This window comes from Triturus cristatus, chromosome 4_2 (genome assembly GCF_964204655.1).
Source record: "Triturus cristatus chromosome 4_2, aTriCri1.1, whole genome shotgun sequence".
In the NCBI taxonomy this organism is placed as follows: Eukaryota; Metazoa; Chordata; class Amphibia; order Caudata; family Salamandridae; genus Triturus; species Triturus cristatus.
This window is the reverse complement of record NC_140586.1, coordinates 329,258,979-329,281,004: the sequence shown is the minus strand read 5'-3', so window position 1 is coordinate 329,281,004 and position 22,026 is coordinate 329,258,979. Positions and strand designations below refer to the sequence as shown.

General features: G+C 46.1%; 1 protein-coding gene across 6 annotated transcripts in view; it reads left to right on the top strand.

Annotated features, from left to right (window-relative positions):
• Positions 1 to 22,026, top strand: part of LOC146833815 (dimethylaniline monooxygenase [N-oxide-forming] 2-like) — a 540,028-nt gene that overhangs the window by 435,923 nt on the left and 82,079 nt on the right. For all 6 annotated transcript variants that reach the window (XM_085601702.1, XM_085601705.1, XM_085601701.1 and 3 more), the window contains one exon: positions 19,362 to 19,561. In XM_085601702.1, the coding sequence (XP_085457828.1) occupies positions 19,362 to 19,561 (200 nt within the window). The remainder of the gene's footprint in view (positions 1 to 19,361; positions 19,562 to 22,026) is intronic.

Sequence of the window (22,026 nt, the reverse complement as noted above, 5' to 3'; positions counted from 1 at the left end):
CCACTATCATTTGTAATATGATTTCTCCCTTAATTTTCTATGGTATTGTAACAATGCTGATGGTTTTATTTTTAATCATTTGTCTGCTTATGTTAGCCAAAGTACTGCATCTTAGGGCACGTAGTTTATAAAAAAAATATTTTAAACTTTACGGTGTCTCTGATTACTCTTGTTGTGGACTGATATGAGAATAATAACGAAAAGGTGTTAATGATTCCCACCATTCCTGAGAGTACTCTAAGTCGCTTGTTCTGGGTTGTCTAATCATTGGTAGCTTTAAGATGATACGGGGAACGAATGAGACACTGATGCTAGTCAGATAGGGGTTCTGGGTACTGAGGTGAGTTTTTGGTACACCGCAATTCACTGAGGTCCTGGTTTCCTGCGCATAGTTCTGTGCATGAGCAGAATCCCTGCAACATGGCGCACCTAACGTTTGGTCTTATGATTTGAGACGCCTTTGTAGTGCTTGTATTAGTCCACGGCACCCTCACTCTTGTTTCCGGATAGCGGGAGTGACGGTTTTAATCTACCTAATAGTTACTCTATAGGTTTGAACAAGCTTTTCAATTAAAAAGGTTTTTAATTATTTGAACCCTTTTTGTGCTACTGTAAAAATAGATTGTTCTTCTTCTCTGTGTCCTTATGGCTGAAGTCGCTATTGCGGCTCATAGTCGCGCACCCCTCCGGCGTCATTTGACGCAGTTTGGGGTGCCTGACGATGGGATGTCTGTTATCTTTGTGGTGAGTGCCGATGTGTCTTATCCCTATGAGTTGTTTTACTCTTGGGTTACTATGCCGGCGGTGAATGCGGACGATAGTACGTTTCACTCATATTCTCCTACGCAGGTCCCAGAAAACTATACGCCATATCGGACGCAGGAGATTCCTATTTCAGCTTGACAGCATCGTATTTGGTTGAATGGCGCCCTCCCCCACACGGTTACACCAGTTCGTTTAGGCCCTTTGTCCATTCCAGGGACCATTTGGCCGGCACTGGCCGGATTTACACCTCATCCTCATTATTTACATGCTACGGTGGATGAGTTATGTCAACTGCATACAGCCCTGATTACAGTACATCGGGCTTTGGTGCAATACGTTTCACGCAATGTGCAGGTAGGGGCACCTGTTGTTGCGGGTCAGCTAGCTGGCCCAGCCGGGATTGTTATTAGTCCCGTCATGGTTAATTCGGTAATGGGGAAGCGCCCCCAGAATAAGCACGATTTGCCTTATTGGCTTGCTGAGAAATTTGACCAGCTGGAAGCAGTATACTCACCATTAATTTGCAGAAAGACTTAGGGCCATATGTAGGTAGCCTCACATTTACCGATTCATAAATACCAAATTTTACCGATTCGGTATTTATGAATCGTTAAATAAGATGTAGGTAATAATTCGGTAAATTTTACCGAATCGGAAAAATTAGGTAATTATGAATCTGTATTTACCGATTCGGTAATGAGGCATACCTTTCCATTGATTCCTATGGGCCTGGAGGCCCATAGGAATCAATGGGAAGCCATTCACCATTACCGATTCGGTAAATACCGATTCGGTAATGGGGGGAGCATATTCAAGGGTGGCAGGGTGTCACATTGACATCCTGTTGCACCCCTGAATCTTGCATGTGTGCACATGTGGCGCACATACATGCCCTAAGGGCATGTATGTCTGCCACATGGCACTCTTAAATCTGCAAAATATTACTTTTTGCAAGGTATTCGTTATTTATCAAAAACCAAAGGAAATGATGGACGGAGTGTTGAACATTGCAAGCACTCACCCCCAGTCAACTGTTCTGGGTTTAATCCATCACCATTCTTTAGCTCACTCTGCCACCTCAGTTCAGACATGGCCATATGCAAATCAGTCTGACCCTGTGCCTCATGGGAACAGTCCAGCCCGAACTGCCAAGCCATGTCTTCCCTGGACCGGAAACAAGCTTCCTAGGACTGGTTTCTGGCATTTCAGCCGTCTTCAGCCAGGCTTGCTTGAATCCAGTGGCAAAGTGAGCAAGGGACTCACGTCTGAGCATACCCTGCCAACTTATGGCGAACAAAGCAAAAACCAAAGGAAATGATGGACGGAGTGTTGAACATTGCAAGCACTCACCCCCAGTCAACTGATCTGGGTTTAATCCATCACCATTCTTTAGCTCACTCTGCCACCCCAGTTCAGACATGGCCAGATGCAAATCAGTCTGACCCTGTGCCTCATGGGAACAGTCCAGCCCGAACTGCCAAGCCATGTCTTCCCTGGACCGGAAACAAGCTTCCTAGGACCGGTTTCTGGCATTTCAGCCGTCTTCAGCCAGGCTTGCTTGAATCCAGTGGCAAAGTGAGCAAGGGACTCACGTCTGAGCATACCCTGCCAACTTATGGCGAACAAAGCAAAAACCAAAGGAAATGATGGACGGAGTGTTGAACATTGCAAGCACTCATCCCCAGTCAACTGATCTGGGTTTAATCCATCACCATTCTTTAGCTCACTCTGCCACCCCAGTTCAGACATGGCCATATGCAAATCAGTCTGACCCTGTGCCTCATGGGAACAGTCCAGCCCGAACTGCCAAGCCATGTCTTCCCTGGACCGGAAACAAGCTTCCTAGGACCGGTTTCTGGCATTTCAGCCATCTTCAGCCAGGCTTGCTTGAATACAGTGGCAAAGTGAGCAAGGGACTCACGTCTGAGCATACCCTGCCAACTTATGGCGAACAAAGCAAAAACCAAAGGAAATGATGGACGGAGTGTTGAACATTGCAAGCACTCACCCCCAGTCAACTGATCTGGGTTTAATCCATCACCATTCTTTAGCTCACTCTGCCACCCCAGTTCAGACATGGCCATATGCAAATCAGTCTGACCCTGTGCCTCATGGGAACAGTCCAGCCCGAACTGCCAAGCCATGTCTTCCCTGGACCGGAAACAAGCTTCCTAGGACCGGTTTCTGGCATTTCAGCCGTCTTCAGCCAGGCTTGCTTGAATCCAGTGGCAAAGTGAGCAAGGGACTCACGTCTGAGCATACCCTGCCCTCAGGCTGGACTGTTCCCATGAGGCACAGGGTCAGACTGATTTGCATATGGCCATGTCTGAACTGGGGTGGCAGAGTGGGCTAAAGAACGGTGATGGATTAAACCCAGATCAGTTGACTGGGGGTGAGTGCTTGCAATGTTCAACACTCCGTCCATCATTTCCTTTGGTTTTTGCTTTGTTCGCCATAAGTTGGCAGGGTATGCTCAGACGTGAGTCCCTTGCTCACTTTGCCACTGGATTCAAGCAAGCCTGGCTGAAGACGGCTGAAATGCCAGAAACCGGTCCTAGGAAGCTTGATTCTGGTCCAGGGAAGACATGGCTTGGCAGTTCAGGCTGGACTGTTCCCATGAGGCACAGGGTCAGACTGATTTGCATATGGCCATGTCTGAACTGGGGTGGCAGAGTGGGCTAAAGAACGGTGATGGATTAAACCCAGATCAGTTGACTGGGGGTGAGTGCTTGCAATGTTCAACACTCCGTCCATCATTTCCTTTGGTTTTTGCTTTGTTCGCCATAAGTTGGCAGGGTATGCTCAGACGTGAGTCCCTTGCTCACTTTGCCACTGGATTCAAGCAAGCCTGGCTGAAGACGGCTGAAATGCCAGAAACCGGTCCTAGGAAGCTTGATTCTGGTCCAGGGAAGACATGGCTTGGCAGTTCAGGCTGGACTGTTCCCATGAGGCACAGGGTCAGACTGATTTGCATATGGCCATGTCTGAACTGGGGTGGCAGAGTGGGCTAAAGAACGGTGATGGATTAAACCCAGATCAGTTGACTGGGGGTGAGTGCTTGCAATGTTCAACACTCCGTCCATCATTTCCTTTGGTTTTTGCTTTGTTCGCCATAAGTTGGCAGGGTATGCTCAGACGTGAGTCCCTTGCTCACTTTGCCTCTGGATTCAAGCAAGCCTGGCTGAAGACGGCTGAAATGCCAGAAACCGGTCCTAGGAAGCTTGATTCTGGTCCAGGGAAGACATGGCTTGGCAGTTCAGGCTGGACTGTTCCCATGAGGCACAGGGTCAGACTGATTTGCATATGGCCATGTCTGAACTGGGGTGGCAGAGTGGGCTAAAGAACGGTGATGGATTAAACCCAGATCAGTTGACTGGGGGTGAGTGCTTGCAATGTTCAACACTCCGTCCATCATTTCCTTTGGTTTTTGCTTTGTTCGCCATAAGTTGGCAGGGTATGCTCAGACGTGAGTCCCTTGCTCACTTTGCCACTGGATTCAAGCAAGCCTGGCTGAAGACGGCTGAAATGCCAGAAACCGGTCCTAGGAAGCTTGATTCTGGTCCAGGGAAGACATGGCTTGGCAGTTCAGGCTGGACTGTTCCCATGAGGCACAGGGTCAGACTGATTTGCATATGGCCATGTCTGAACTGGGGTGGCAGAGTGGGCTAAAGAACGGTGATGGATTAAACCCAGATCAGTTGACTGGGGGTGAGTGCTTGCAATGTTCAACACTCCGTCCATCATTTCCTTTGGTTTTTGCTTTGTTCGCCATAAGTTGGCAGGGTATGCTCAGACGTGAGTCCCTTGCTCACTTTGCCACTGGATTCAAGCAAGCCTGGCTGAAGACGGCTGAAATGCCAGAAACCGGTCCTAGGAAGCTTGATTCTGGTCCAGGGAAGACATGGCTTGGCAGTTCAGGCTGGACTGTTCCCATGAGGCACAGGGTCAGACTGATTTGCATATGGCCATGTCTGAACTGGGGTGGCAGAGTGAGCTAAAGAACGGTGATGGATTAAACCCAGATCAGTTGACTGGGGGTGAGTGCTTGCAATGTTCAACACTCCGTCCATCATTTCCTTTGGTTTTTGCTTTGTTCGCCATAAGTTGGCAGGGTATGCTCAGACGTGAGTCCCTTGCTCACTTTGCCACTGGATTCAAGCAAGCCTGGCTGAAGACGGCTGAAATGCCAGAAACCGGTCCTAGGAAGCTTGATTCTGGTCCAGGGAAGACATGGCTTGGCAGTTCAGGCTGGACTGTTCCCATGAGGCACAGGGTCAGACTGATTTGCATATGGCCATGTCTGAACTGGGGTGGCAGAGTGGGCTAAAGAACGGTGATGGATTAAACCCAGATCAGTTGACTGGGGGTGAGTGCTTGCAATGTTCAACACTCCGTCCATCATTTCCTTTGGTTTTTGCTTTGTTCGCCATAAGTTGGCAGGGTATGCTCAGACGTGAGTCCCTTGCTCACTTTGCCACTGGATTCAAGCAAGCCTGGCTGAAGACGGCTGAAATGCCAGAAACCGGTCCTAGGAAGCTTGATTCTGGTCCAGGGAAGACATGGCTTGGCAGTTCAGGCTGGACTGTTCCCATGAGGCACAGGGTCAGACTGATTTGCATATGGCCATGTCTGAACTGGGGTGGCAGAGTGGGCTAAAGAACGGTGATGGATTAAACCCAGATCAGTTGACTGGGGGTGAGTGCTTGCAATGTTCAACACTCCGTCCATCATTTCCTTTGGTTTTTGCTTTGTTCGCCATAAGTTGGCAGGGTATGCTCAGACGTGAGTCCCTTGCTCACTTTGCCACTGGATTCAAGCAAGCCTGGCTGAAGACGGCTGAAATGCCAGAAACCGGTCCTAGGAAGCTTGATTCTGGTCCAGGGAAGACATGGCTTGGCAGTTCAGGCTGGACTGTTCCCATGAGGCACAGGGTCAGACTGATTTGCATATGGCCATGTCTGAACTGGGGTGGCAGAGTGGGCTAAAGAACGGTGATGGATTAAACCCAGATCAGTTGACTGGGGGTGAGTGCTTGCAATGTTCAACACTCCGTCCATCATTTCCTTTGGTTTTTGCTTTGTTTGCCATAAGTTGGCAGGGTATGCTCAGACGTGAGTCCCTTGCTCACTTTGCCACTGGATTCAAGCAAGCCTGGCTGAAGACGGCTGAAATGCCAGAAACCGGTCCTAGGAAGCTTGATTCTGGTCCAGGGAAGACATGGCTTGGCAGTTCAGGCTGGACTGTTCCCATGAGGCACAGGGTCAGACTGATTTGCATATGGCCATGTCTGAACTGGGGTGGCAGAGTGGGCTAAAGAACGGTGATGGATTAAACCCAGATCAGTTGACTGGGGGTGAGTGCTTGCAATGTTCAACACTCCGTCCATCATTTCCTTTGGTTTTTGCTTTGTTCGCCATAAGTTGGCAGGGTATGCTCAGACGTGAGTCCCTTGCTCACTTTGCCACTGGATTCAAGCAAGCCTGGCTGAAGACGGCTGAAATACCAGAAACCGGTCCTAGGAAGCTTGATTCTGGTCCAGGGAAGACATGGCTTGGCAGTTCAGGCTGGACTGTTCCCATGAGGCACAGGGTCAGACTGATTTGCATATGGCCATGTCTGAACTGGGGTGGCAGAGTGGGCTAAAGAACGGTGATGGATTAAACCCAGATCAGTTGACTGGGGGTGAGTGCTTGCAATGTTCAACACTCCGTCCATCATTTCCTTTGGTTTTTGCTTTGTTCGCCATAAGTTGGCAGGGTATGCTCAGACGTGAGTCCCTTGCTCACTTTGCCACTGGATTCAAGCAAGCCTGGCTGAAGACGGCTGAAATGCCAGAAACCGGTCCTAGGAAGCTTGATTCTGGTCCAGGGAAGACATGGCTTGGCAGTTCAGGCTGGACTGTTCCCATGAGGCACAGGGTCAGACTGATTTGCATATGGCCATGTCTGAACTGGGGTGGCAGAGTGGGCTAAAGAACGGTGATGGATTAAACCCAGATCAGTTGACTGGGGGTGAGTGCTTGCAATGTTCAACACTCCGTCCATCATTTCCTTTGGTTTTTGATTCGTTATTTATCACCAACCTGTATTTGGTGGTAAATAACGAATTCTTAATGCTAATTTTCACTCTTCAGAGTGCTCCCTACATATGATTTCAGGATTCGGTATTTACCGAAACGGTATTTTACCGTTTCGGTAATTTACCGAATCCTGAAATTATGCCTCCTACATCTCAAATAGCTAAATACCGGTCGGTAACGGGATATTTACCAAATTTCAGCCGTTACCGACCGATATTTAGCTACCTACATGAGGCCCATAGTCCCAGAAGTGGCCGATTGTGAGAACTGGGGTAAGGTTTTTGCAGCGGTCTACTCGAAGTGCTTCGGCACCCCGTCTATGGCCGTACTGCCTTCCGTGATCAAACGTGTTCAAGATCAACACGGTCCGGAAACGGCGATCGAGTTGGGAATGAGGCTTGTCAGTATGTTCGACGTGGTTGCCACTCTCATCCTTGGTAACCTCAAGGGAAATGCGGTTCACTTTGAAGTGGCGAATGGTCTAGCTCTCGTAGACGACGTCGATAAACCCTGATCGTTGCCAAAAATTATTGCGGAGGCGTATAGAACAATAGGCCGCAGTAGTTTAGGGATTAAGCCCTCAGTTTGAATATCTGTGGTTTGAACAAAGGTGGGTTCGTCTTTCAAAAACGATCGTCCAGCTTTTCCTAAACAAAGTTGGAGATCGAAGAAACAGGGAAAGCAGCAACAGAAACAGGGGTCTTGTCCCTCGTCGCCTGTACAGGCGACTAGTGAGCGCACATATGATTTGCGCGATCACACTAGAATTAGGTCATCTGATAGATTTCAGGTTACTGAACAACGTTCTCCTCGTTCTTCACAGGAAACATCGGTCGTGGAGAACGTGGCAAAGGTCGGGGTGCCCAACAAGGACGTGAGCAACCCCATTAGCCTGACGGCAAAGGTAAGCAGGACAAGTTTGCACGTCAACGTCCCCCATTTCAGAAGTAGAAAGTTGCTACGCTAACAGCGAGGTATTCCACAGATAGTGAGAACGCAGCTTCGGAACCTGACATAGGCACTAATGCTGCTCGACAACGCAGCGGAGGTTACAGTAGTGCGGCAAGCACTGCGTCCATATCTGGAGGTGACAGCAACTGACACGTTCATTACTGTAGAAACTGCAGATACTAGAGTGGCCCCCCCGACAGACTATATGACATAGTCCTTTTAAGAGAAGGTGACATACAACGTAGCATAAAAGGGATTTTTGGGGAAAATCTGACCTCTACAAATGATATTCTATTAGCAGAGGCGACTGGCCCCCAGTTTTCGTTTTAGCAGCTCCTAGAGGGGAGGAAGTAATCCTCCCATCCTTCACGCACACAGTGCCAAAGGATCAGGCTCAGAACTTTGCAGAGGAATGGGCTCCGGTGCTTGCTCCGGCTTTGTACCGTACTCCGGTTGGGTGGGATAAATTGTCGTCAAGCCACGAGATGCCTTTACGGTCTATGCCCCAGCCGGAACCTCACGTTGCAGAAATCCTTGAACAATTGGAATATCAAGGTGTTATTGAAACTTGTGTGTCACCCATGAATAATCCTCTATTCACTGTAACTAAACCTGATGGGTCGTACCGCCTAGTTTTGGATTACCGGCATTTGAACTCTCATTGTCGGACTTGTGCTGTACAAAATAGCCACAGTTCTGCCCTCATTGATAGTCTCGTGAGAAAAAGGTATAAGACCACACTTGACATATCTAATGGCTTTTTCAGCCATAATCTGTCCTCTATTAGTAGTCAATGGACATCCTTTACTTCTGGCGGCAAACAAAAACAGCTTAAGAGATTAGTCATGGGCTATAAAAACAGTCCTGGCGTCTTTGCGGCACGCGTAGTCTCTCTGTTAGAGAGCATTGACCCTGATGCGTACTCGTATGTTGATGATATTTATCTGACAGATGACGAATTATGGCCGCATCTGTGTCACGTTGACCGCATCGTCATGTTTGCGGACTTCGGTTACAAATTCAACTTTGCGAAGTCACACATTGCAGAGTATACAGTGTTGTTTTTGGGCTATGAACTCAACAATGAAGGTCGAGGATTAGCCCCTCACTTCCTAGAGAAGTGCGCATGTTTGCGTGCTCCGACAACACTGAAAAAACTACATTCTTTGCTGGGTTTTCTAAATTTCGGGCGTACTTACATTCCCGATTACCCAGCATATCAAGCCGCTATATGCCTTGGTACAACATAATTTTTCCAAATCAAACTGTCTGCCAGAACATTCAGCTATCTTGCAATCTTTGCAGGCTGATCTTCGTGTTTCAAAATACTTACTGACGCGTGATAACCACACTAACCTGGTGATAAGAATTGTGCCTGGCGCAGTGGGTTTCACGTACTCAACGTTCAATCAAGGCGACACAGTCCCCATTGCTTACAAATCACACCTGTACACTTCGGCTGAAATGCGCTTTTCCACGGTCGAAAAAGTTTTGACTGCGGTGCAGATGGCGATTCTTAAAGAGAGAGCACTGTCGCAGGGGAAACACATGTTGGTTGTCACACCGTATCCTGCTCTAGAGGCAGTGACTAAAGCCAGTGTACCTAATTCTAAAGCTTTGCATCCACGTTGGATACAATGGGCCACTTCCTTGACCTCACCAGATGTCACCTACATCTTTGATGCCTCATTGCAGACTCAGGAATACTTGCAGTATGAATTCGTTCATCCATCTCCTCTGTCTTTGCGCCCGCTTGAGGATTACCATTGTATTATTTACACAGACGGTTCGGCGCAACCGGCGACGGAATCAAGGCATGCTTATTCAGTCGCCTGCGCAATTGTAGCTGGTACTTTCGTGGATGGTGAATTCAAGTCTGATGTCGTGCATACGCAGTCATTGGGTGATTGTACCGCACAGTCGGCAGAGCTACATGCTCTTGTACTTGCACTGGAGTTTGCTGATCCACGAGTTACAACTCGTGTAGTGAGTGACTCGTTTTACTGTGTTCAGTCTTTTAACGACAATTTATTCTTTTGGTCTCAAAACGAATATCGTGATTCCAAGGGTAGCACTATCAAGCACAAAATGCTTTGGGTTCGAGTAGCAGAACTTAAACAGAATCTGCCTCTCGTGAATGTAATTCATACGCTTGGGCACCAGCGAGTCGGAAACAGCTTAGCTGACAAGGCGGCGAAAACAGCAGTGGCAACATATCTAGTAGCAGCAGTTACAAGATCCAAAAGTAGGATTGATGATGAAATCTTGGCAGCTATTGCTGCAACAGAGAAGGGAAGTAATTACCCTAGAGGTTTCCCTTCTAAGCACTCTTATCATTTAAGTCCTGATAAAGTTCCTTATGTGATAATTAACGACGTCGGTGACAGATTGATTCCCAACGTGGACTGCAGACTGTCTTTGAAAACAGCGGCTCACGAAGGCATGGCTTCGGCCCACGCCAACGTTTCAGCGACTGTTACTCTGTTACAACAACGTTACTGGTGGCGCGGATTGTACAAACAGACTCGTGCTTATGTTCATAATTGTGACATCTGCCAGCAGATTAAGCCTTCGACTGCTGCGCGCCCACCACAAACACAGTTGTACATATCTAATAAACCACTGGGGTGTGTTTATTTAGATCACTGCGGTCCTTTCTCCTCTGATACTGCGTATAAGTACATCTTAGTTGCAGTGGATTCGTGCACACGTTTTCTTTGGGTATGGCCGCAAAGGAGTGCTGATGCTTGAACTGTCATCAGTGATTTGCGTGTCTTTGTGGGAATTTTCGCATGTGGTACCCTTCATTCTGACCAAGGTCCTGCGTTCGCCTCTAAGGCGTACAAAGAATCCATGAGATCTTTGGGGGTCCAAGTCAAATTTTCGTCTTTATACCGGCCTGAGGGCAATAGTGTTGTGGAACGAATGAACCGTGACTTAAAGCAGTCCTTGACAGCTAAGGTTTTAGGCACTGGCAGGAACTGGTTAGCCCATCTGTATGACGTTCAACGTGCACTTAATAATCTCCCTAGAAGGTCTCTGGGTGGGTGGACCCCATACGAAATGCTCTTTGGCATAAAGATGTTTGTTCCGGACCTTGATGGTCTAGACATGGCGGCGTTGGCCGCACCCTTTGACGTAGATAATCACTGTGCTGTATTACAGAATCTACAAGAGACCAGAGACAGTCTTGCAAAGGAACACTTGCCCTCCACAATTGATGCTGAGCTTTCGATTCCGGTAGTCGGCTGGCTACCTCGAGTTGGTGACCTGGTCCGTGAGAAGGTGGAGAACAAGAAGGAGTTCGGCCCCTCTTATGTTATGTTATGTTATTTGAATTTATTGAGCGCACAGATACTCAGGAGTGTCCCGGCGCTGACAGCAGAAAAGGCAACCATCCCAGGACATTCATCAAAACAGCAAGGTCTTCAGGGATTTCCTGAACAAGAGAGGATCAAGAATGGCCCTCAAAGACAGGGGAAGAGCGTTCCAGGCCAGGCAAGCTCTACGGGCGAAGGAGTTGCCCCCCAAGCGGGCCCGCTCAAATTTAGGGGTCTGCATAAGCAGCAAAGAAGCAGACCTCAACTGTCTCCTAGGAATGTAAAAGGAGAATCTGGCCTGAAGATACTTGGGGCCGAAACCATAGAGGGCTTTTTGTACAATAGACAGCATTTTGAAGTTAAGGCGAGACTGAACGGGAAGCCAGTGGAGTGCCCGCAGTTGGTCCCGGGCACTTTGCCGTGAGGAGAGTTCGCCCAGAAGTCTGGCTGCAGAATTCTGGACCACCTGTAGTTTCGATACAAGGTAACCAGGGCTTCCTACCAGAAGGGCATTGGCATAATCTAAACGGGATAAGAGCAAAGCACGCACCACCGTTTCTCTAGCCCTGTCAGGAAGCAAGGGAAGAAACTTCCTAAGGCTCCGCAGAAGCCCAAAACATGTTCCGGTAAGTTTTTTTATATGTGAGGCGAAGTTCAGGTTGTCATCAAACCAAACGCCGAGGTTTTTAACGGCTCCAATGATCGCTGGGGGGCATGGAAAGCCCACGGGCCAAAGTCTAGTTCTAAAGTCAGGGGGGAAGGAGCCGAACAGCAGGACTTCTGACTTAGCCTCGTTGCATTTTAGCTGTGCATTAGCCAGCCACTGAAATACCGAGGACAGACACTGGTGAGGTTTAACCACCGAGTTATCTGCTTTGCTCCAGGTAAACAGCAGCTGGGTATCGTCAGCGTAGGCCATCACTTTAGCCCCCAGAGACTCCGCCAGAAAAACCAGTGGAGTCACATAGATATTAAAAAGCAGAGGGCTAAGTGACGACCCCTGAGGGACCCCCGTGTTGACATTCAGGGGAACCGAAGTGCACGGAGGGAGCCAGACCTGCTGAAGCCTGCCCTCCAGGAAAGACCTGATCCAGAGCAACGCATTCCCAGACACTCCAATGTCCAGGAGGCGGTCGAGGAGCTTGGCGTGGGGCACCGTGTCGAACGCCGCAGAGAGATCCAGCAGTATAAGTGCTGCTCTCCCGCCGGCGTCCAGACACTCACGAATCGACTCCGAGACCTCCAGCAGAGCGGATTCGGTGCTGTAGGAGGCCCGGAATCCAGACTGCGCCGAATGAAGCACGCCAGCCGCCTCAACATGGTTGGTCAGTTGAAATGTGACTGCCTTCTCACACACTTTGGCCAAACTAGGCAAGAGTGAAATAGGCCGATAGTTCTCTGGGAGCAGAGGGTCAAGGGAGGGTTTTTTAAGAAGTGGCAGAATTAGAGCATGTTTCCAAGCCAAGGGAACAGAAGCTTCCCTAAGTGATTGGTTGACCAAATGGTTGACCTCGGGGCTGATGGTATCTGCCAGGTCGGAAAGTAATCGGGCGGCACAAGGATCGTGCGGAGAGCCAGACTTGAGGGCTTTAAGGATTTTAAGAGAGTCAACTAACTCAATGGGACAAAAATCAGAAAGGCGGGAAAGTGGAGAGATCTTAGGCAAGGTGGAAACCAGCTCAGTGCTGGGCGACTTCATCAGAGGCCGAAATGTCTCCTGGATACTAATGATCTTATCCTTGAAGAAGGAAGCCAGGGTGTTACACCAGGTGTCCGTTGTTGGAGCTACAGCTACCTGTGCACTCGGGGCAAGGAAGGACTGCACTATGGCGAAAATCTCCTTGGCGTTGTTATTGGCTCGTTCAATGCGCGTAGCAAAGTACAAGCCCTTGGCCTCCCCAATTGCTCTGTAATAATGTTTTTGCTCAGATCTGAGAAGCAATTTGTCGTGGAGCAGATAGCCACGGGCACGCCAGGTCCTTTCTGCAACTTTGCAGTTGTGTTTAAGACTCCGTAACAAAGGGGTGAACCAAGGCTTAGAGGGGGACTCTCTTCTCAGCCTGGGTTGGCCAGCCGCCGAGACTGAGGTAACAGCACCTGTGATCCACTCATTGAATTGAATGAGATTGGCCTCTAGAGCTGAGCCGAAAGTGGGTCGAGACGCAGCAAGCGTGAGGCTAAGCTGGGTGGAAGCCATCTTCAATGAAAGAGGCGGCCGGTAACAGCTGGTTAGTCTCCCAGCTTCATGTAGTGCCCAGGTGAAAAAGATGGGAAAATGATCTGACCATGACACAGGATGCGGCTTAAGAACAGAAATAGGGAAGTTAGTACAGATCATATCAAGTGTGTGACCGCCCTGGTGAGTAGGGAATACGACCATTTGGGATAAGTTAGCGAGATGTAAAGAATCAAGAAAAGCAGCTGAATCCACCTCTTTACTGCAATCGAGGTGGATATTGACATCCCCAAGAAAAATGTATTTCGAAAATCTCAAAGCACGCTCAGCTAACGCCTCACTGCAAAGAGCTAAGAAGTTCGCAGCTGAGCCAGGGGGTCGGTAAATTAAAGAGCCGCCAAGGGTGAAGTGGGCTGAGAGTTGCAAGCTTATCGTGCTCCAGTACCAGTGCTTGGCGTGCAGGGTACATGAACAGTCATTTTACCTCCACTTCCTGGTCGCAAGGATAACGGGTACATCTCCATTGACAATGTCAAACTACAGCGAGTGGCCGATTATTCTTAGTATGACTCCAGCGGTCTCTTGTCCAGCGATGCTGAGAAATACTGTTTTGGCTCCGTCATCTACCACCAGGCCTGACGTTGCCATCGAGATGCATACAGTTACTAATCCTTTGTTGCCACCACCGGCTGGTGGTCCATCTGAAGATACTGATTACACTTATCCCACAGATGTGTCATTGCCTGGTTTAGAATCAACTGCAGTTGACCAGTCACGTTTTTCATTTGACACTAACTCTTTGCCTTCCGATCCCCCATCGAAAGTTTCTATTTTTGCAACTTGGTTTAAAAGAAATATTTTGATTCCCCCTGGACTTACATATGGCTGTTACTCATAAGTATTTTTTTGTTTATGTCAATTGGGTTTGTGGTGGTATTTTTTCATCTTGTGAATGGACACTATCTCACCGAACGATCGGCAATTAGATTAATTGATGGAACTTTGGCCCCCCCCCACTACTCATCGCACATCATGAAAAAGGAACAGACTTTTGTGAATATTACTGCCTGGCCTGTGTTGGATGGGATTGGGTGGGGTGCTGTTAAATTTCAAATTCATGGTCCCACAGAGGTGATTAATGTCCCCAATGTACTTCGTGTTTCTATGGGGGATGTTGTGAAACAAAACATCCGCTCCGATGATTGTGACGTCCAGGCCATAGAGGCACACTTTTCTGATTTGAAATATTATGCTGCTTTCGATGCTGAAGATTTGTATTTAGACTCAGCTAATTATGGGGAGTTGTTTTGCTATCAACACTATGGCAATCATTTCCTACATAAAGCAAATACATTTAGAAATGTTGTTAATTATACACAATGGGAACATTGTCCAGCACCCATTGAAGGCAGCTCCAAAACTCTAGTGAACAAATTTACATATTTTACTGATTTCAGCGTTTCTGAACCTGAAGCCTTTTATTTTAAAGTGGCGGCTTAGTCAGCTTCCAAAGTTAGACTGACCCACACTAAATTATTGTATTCCAAATCCTTTATGGATGAATTGGCTATTGGAGGCTATGAGCTGTGGAAAGATACCATTGATCTTAAATCAGTTTGGGGTTCTAAAACATGGCAGGTACAAGGAACAGAGGCTCTGCATCATGCTTGCCTTATCCCAAACCACTTGTTATTTTTTAATTCTACCATTTTTCAAACCACCTGCTTTGGATTGGCTACTTCTAAAAAGATTAATTCCCCCTCTATTCCTGATCTGGGTGCTTATCCAAAATGGAATAACCACACAGATCTGTCCCTTGATACGTTGCAGTCATATATTACTAATACATCCTTCAACATTTCCGAATTAGATCCTAAAGGATGGTTGATATGGCAGAAGAGCTCGGATTCCTGTCAACGTCGTTTTCTGGGTCTCTACCCTGGATATACACAGGTTAGAGTGGACCCCCGATTTGAATCTTCCCATTCGGTTACTACCTATTCTGTTGGGAAGTTATGTCAGAACAAAATTACATGACAAAGTAGATTTGAATGATTTTGTTAAGAGTCCTGTGGGTGGCAGGTCCAAAAGATGGGTGTATGCTATTTATAACGAAGTTTGGAATTTATCTCAAATTGAAGCTGCTTCCAGATTAAGAGCTATTGATCAAGCAAATTTGGAAAAAGCACTAGCTGTCATCGATAATGGCATTAACACCCTTTCTTCCAGAATTTACACATAAGATAATATTGTTTCATCTGTTGTGGATATTGTGCAAGATGATAGGTCTGTTTTATATCATCGTCAAAATCAATTGCGTTCTATAATGCAGTTTGCATGGACATTGCAAACATTGAAAGCTGGGAAAGTTCCCTGGGACTACATGAATACACCATCTTTATTCCTGCCGTTTAATCTGACTGCAAAACAACAGTTCATGTCCATGAAAGATGCAACCTACTCATTACTGCATATTGAAAAGTTGGAACCTTTACCTTTCTCTGTGGCCGAATTGAACTCAGCAGTGTGGCTTATCCATGGTTTAATCACCTTGCCGTTTCTATTGTTAAAGTTCAGTTCATGTATGAAACATTATGCACTAGGCAGATATGAACCATTGGGTACTGCTTTCTTGCATGAAGTTTGGTCACTCCCATGCTTTCTTGCATGAAGTTTGGTCACTCCCATTTACATACAGATGCATGAGAGAGGGTAAAGAAGTTTATTTGAAAGGAGAGGAGTGCACTTCCACACCTGATCACTCAGTAGTCTGTAGGCACATCCAATTGCATGGCGCATGCAACGTTCAGGCACCGAATTTGGCGTGCATTCTAAAGGGAAATCCTGTGCCAGCGATTAGGTCTACTATTACATTATTAGCTAACGGTAGTTATTTGCTTTTGAATAATGAGGCTTGCTGCGGTATGCTAGTGGGAATTCCCTACATTGTAACTGTCTCACGACGAGTAGTCTGCTGTAAAAATGTCCTTTTCCCGCCCACGCATGGGAGACTAGGTGTATCCATCTGGCCTTCCATCCCAACCTTGAAAGCAGAGTTCAACAAGATGAGCAGAATTGTCTCAAAAAGAAGTCGCATTGACTTCCTCCAGTGAAACATTCGTCCTTCACGTAGCTAACACCCGCACAGAGGTGCATGCGCTTTTAAATACTGATCTCCCCCTTTATTTCGGCGCTCTGATTCATACTATATTCAATGTCTCGTCAACAACTGGCTTGGCACATTTTTTCAAAGTTGTGGGCTCCGGCCTCGTGACCTCCTTCCAAACAATCTTTGGTGTGATACCGGCATTTTTTCATTCTATTTTTTCCAGCGTCTTCGGCGGGCTCCCTCTGATAGTCGCCCTCACGACTGGTGTGCTCCTGTTGGTCTGCTTGCTGCGCAATGGCTGCACAATATGTGTCACACAACAGCCTACCCCGGCTGCTCCAACTTCGTAACTGGATGCTTGATTATTATGGAACATTACCACAAGCCACTTTAAGCGTATCCTATGGATTGTCTTTCCGGTTTTCCTACTTTACTTGCGTGCAACCTGTTTTTCATTGCCTAGATTGTCCTTTCGAATGGGCTCTGGATTTGTGCCTGTCGAACTCGGTGTCTCCTGCCCCGGATTATGATCGACTGATGAGTCCCTTAGTGGCTCATGAGTAGGACTGTTCTGGTATCGGGATTATGGCCTGTGGAGCGGCACATGGAGTCCTAGGGAATTGGGACATCTATACGGCAGCGTATGACTTCTTGGCGAGAAGTTATCTTGAAGACCACACAAGTTGTCCTCTGATTGTACTAGAGGTTCCAGTTATCGAGAAACATGTATGTTCATTTACTTTGATAGACTGGATGGCGGAATCTTTTACAGATCATTATAATGACTTCCTCTTGGAGGCTGTTGCTACTTATTGTGCTTACACGTTTATGGATTAACTTGGAAGTAGTCCACCTTCCTTTAGTCAAACTACAAATTTTTGAGTTTGTTCCATTATTTTTTTGGGACTCCACATCCAGGCTCTGTCGAGCCTTTGCGAGATGTTACATATTTTTTTTTTCTCCTCTTTCATTTTTCACGCTGGTGTTTCGAACTTTCACTACCAATTATATGGCTGAACAATACATGCACTTGGTTCTGTCTCTGTCGAGCTTGAACTCGGCGTTCCTACTTTGTTTCCCTATTTGTTCGTGGTCCGATCAAGGGAGGGTGTAGTGGAGGCGGAACGACAGGTGCACACATTGCTATGTTAGCATAAGCGTCTTAGAAATTATAACGCCATCTTGCTACTTTTGCACACGGCACTGTAGATAAATGTTATTATATGAAAACTGCTTGCTTGCATTTTCTTCACATGAGAACGGTCTGTTGTTCGCATCCATAGACGTGCACCGCGACCTTGGTATGAACGTTGTGTGCAGAAGCAATCCGGGCCAACAAACAATGTATGCTTTTGAATTCAGGTTGATCGGCCCGCGCTCAAGCCATAACACACACACACAGCTGCAAATATCTGAAACTCGAGCGCCTTTAATATTGCAGTTTGCATGCATGACACAGACACTTTGGAGAAGACTTTTTCCAGACACAGAGCAAAGCTGATCCTGTGATGTGATTCACCTAAGCTGATATTTACGGTATGGGGTTCCCCATTCAAGCCTAGAGACCTTCTATTAGTTTAATAATACTAGCTCACTAGCGAAGGGAGGGTGGTTGTATTCCATTCATTCATGCATTCATTTGTAATATGATTTCTGCCATCATTTTCTATGGTATTGTAACAATGCTGATGGTTTTATTTTTAATCATTTGTCTGCTTATGTTAGCCAAAGTACTGCATCTTAGGGCACGTAGTTTATAAAAAAAATATTTTAAACTTTACGGTGTCTCTGATTACTCTTGTTGTGGACTGATATGAGAATAATAACAAAAAGGTGTTTCTGATTCCCACCATTCCTGAGAGTACTTTGTAATACTGAGCGTGAACTTTAGTAGGGGTGGGTATAACTCGCGTAATTCCCTGTAGTGTAATCCTCAGGAATTACCCAAAATATCCACAAGATTGTGCAGAATTACGTGACAAGAGTAATTCTACATTTAGCTCTATTTTCTTAGAGCAAAAAATGCCCCCTTGCATCCAAAATGGATGTGAGGATGCATTTTACAGTAAGCAAAAGCAGTAAATGCAACAGAAAACAATTATCGAGCAGTGGCTCATGCTCGCTAAATGTGCACTTGGGGGTAGGATTTCCACCTCAATCTTATTCCCTTCATTTAGCACTCATTTCTTAGCACAAAATGCACCCTTGCCTCCAAAATGGATGTGTGAATGCGTTTTGCACTAAGAAATAGCGCTCTTAGCAACAGAAGAAGAGCTGCGAGCATGAACAGCCGCTCATGCTTACTAAATGTGCTCTCACTGTAGGAATTCCTACTCCCCAAATTACTCTTTAAATATGCTAGTGGGCATTTGACGCAGAATTAACAATAACACGATTGTGTTGTTATTGTTAATTCTGCGTCAAACAGTAAATCAGAATTACCAAAATTACTCCGGGTACTCCAATTTAATATACATTCTACCCAGGTCTAGACATTAGCAATATATTGGGCATGCAGAATTCTAAATTCTGAGGAATAATCTATTAAGTGCTTCTGGCCTGATTTAGTGTTTGGCGGGCTGGTACACCATCACAAATATGACAGATATTAGCTCCACTTTATTAGAAGTTCATTATATCCTAATGAACTTATAATTATTGTGACGGATATCCCGTCCGCCTAAAGCAAGTGTAATATGTTGGATAGAATATCCGTCACATTTGTGACAGAATACCCATCCCCCAAACTCTAAATCATGCCCTCAATGGTTAGGAACTTTAATATCAAATCCGGTCTGTTGCCCACAGATTTATTGCTTGAATTATTTCCACTACTATTGTATTGTGTGTAGGGTTTCATGAGAGAGTCTTCAAGAATGTAGTAGAAAAGTTATATCCATCCACGACAGTCTTCAAAAGACTTGACTTCTGCTAACAACCCTCTCACTTTTTGCCTTGCAGGTTTTTCTAAGCACCAGGCATGGTTCTTGGGTGCTAACACGAATTTCCAATGGGGGCAACCCTATCGACATGATGTTTGCCACTCGATTTCAGTTCTGGGTCAGGGATCAACTCCCGGTGGCTGTGGCCCTCTCGATCAATAATAAGAAGATGAATCAGTGGTTCAACCATGCAAACTATGGATTGCAACCTCAAGACAGGTAGTAATCTTAACATGCACTCTTGCCACAAACAGGAATTCTATCTATTAGATTTGCAATTGTTGCATCCTGTTGTTTTATAACCATTTCACAGTGTTTTTTCTTTTATATTGTATATTTTGACAGAACCGTGCAAAAAGTATTTGACTACTAATTAAAAGAATTTGGCCTGTGAGCACAGGTGCACTCACTACATGGCATTTTGACGCACGTGAGATTTTACTAATCTGGAACGTTTGATAGTCACATAGTGATAGGAATGACTGATTCCTATCTCAAGTTGCTGTTGGCAGCCCCAGTTAGCTGACCCGCTGATCTGTTAACAGTACGAATGTCTTTAGCTTGCAATAGGTGTGCTAGCTGTTTGTCAATTTAGTAACATGCTGCAAGCATCAGTTTCAATGAGGCTAGTTTAGAGAAAACATGCAGTGACCCACCTTTGGAGTCTGTGGGTGTGATGTATCACGTCCTGTGATGATGTCGGTGTTCCAGGTCGTGTGATTTACCTTCAGCTAACCATGTAACGATACGGTTATGAGTGAGAACATGCCAACATAAGAAGGGAAGAGTTCTTAGTTGAGGTACTGCACAGTCCACCTCTTTGCAAAGTGTGAACAACGAGCTGGCTTGCAGGAGGCCCAGCATCACTGCTGACTTACCTGCGATAGCTAAGGGCCTCATAATGCATGACAACCTGGATACAAGCTGCCAGCTTTTGAAAGTCTGCATTGTTGCCCACTGATCACAGGATCAGCTTTCTAAGGAAGACTCATGCCAAAGGATAGTTTGTGAATATAAAGTATTTGAATCTGAAAAGCATACCAAAGAACTCTGATTGAAGACATGGAGTGTCCACATAGATTCTGTTAGTTCATTGTGACTGTGAAAAGCATCAGATATGAACTGTAGGTGGGATTTCTGTATTTTCAGTGTTTGAGATGCTGTGCCACAAAAAGGTACTCTTTGCCCATCACATTGACTTGAATAGACATACCCAGTACTCTTATCCCAGCCTTGTGGCCCTCAGTAGTCAGGCCATCTATCTCCAACTCCTTCGAACCCCATGAAGACCAGACTTTTGGTACCAAGCAATGGGGAGTGCAGGGTAAAGCCCCAAGATGTTTGAGCAGTGTTTGGGACATAGATGTACATTTGGACATTTTTATTGAGTCTCCTTGATAACTCTTTTTCTTGGTGGCTGTCTGATGACGTCAGAACATATAATTTTCATTAATAATTAGGTTGGAAAATATGCTCTACCAATTGTATTTGATCCTGCTCCTGTGTTGGCTAATACATTCTTTGATCTTTTTTGATGTCTGGACAAGGCAGAGTAGAGTGCATGGGCATTTGCTGCAATAAATTACATGCCTGGAATTACAATTTGAGAAATTGATGATTTATATTCTTAGATTGAAATAATTTGGTGTTTAGGGCACAAATATGCATGACACAACTGCAGCACTTGTATTGGCCATTAGTGAATGGAAGGCCCCAGATTTTAATTATACAGGGGTCCATGCCAGGAAATCTATGGTCATATACAACATGGCCTCTATTGCATGGCCTCTATTGGTCTCTCTATGTTTGAGTGAAGTATATAACAAAGTGATGAATGGAATTCAGCCACTGGTAATTACTTGGTGCCACTTCTTGATTGTTTTTTATTTTGCCCACCATGCCACATCAGGTTGGACTCATACAAATCACTCTTGACCCTGCTGCAATTGGAGCAATGCAGCCTGAAATGCCAGGTCCGATCCTCCCTGAACTGGAAGACAAGCAACGCAAGACAAATTCTGCTCTTATTATTGCTCATCAGCTGGGTATAGCTTGGTTCCAGTACCACAATGTGCTGGGATTCCATGTCTGGGCAAACTCATCCCACTTAGGGCGTCACACTGAAGGGTACAGAAAAGTGATGGCTGGAATACTTGAATTATTCTCGGTCACTGGTGATTACATGAGACCACATAAAAATCCCTCAATATTTTGCACACCATGCCACCTGACATGGACCCAGCCATATGCACATCAGTCTTGGCCCTGCTCCAATTGGAGCTGGCCAGCCTGAACCGCCAAGCCAGGTCCTTCCTGAGCTTGAACACATGCATCCCAAGGCCCTTATCCTTAATAGAGCTCATCAGTTTTTTGAAGGAAGCCAGTGGTAGGCCGAATGCAACTTTGCCCACTTTCAAAACCTTTCCATGCTTTATGTTAATTTTGTCCACTTTGTCGTAGTGTGGGCAAACTTTTGAGATACAAGCTAGTTCATCGGTGGATTTCTTAGGTTGGGGATTAAGAAGTGTTTCTTTTTGGGAACATAATTTTTTTTGTGTGTTTTGTTAAACCAGCCTATATGGCTAGCCCTTTGATGCAAATTGGGGCAAAATATTTAAACTTCTTCAAAAACAAAAATAATCCTTCATTTTGCAATTACAGCAGATTCTTAAGAGCTAGTAGTG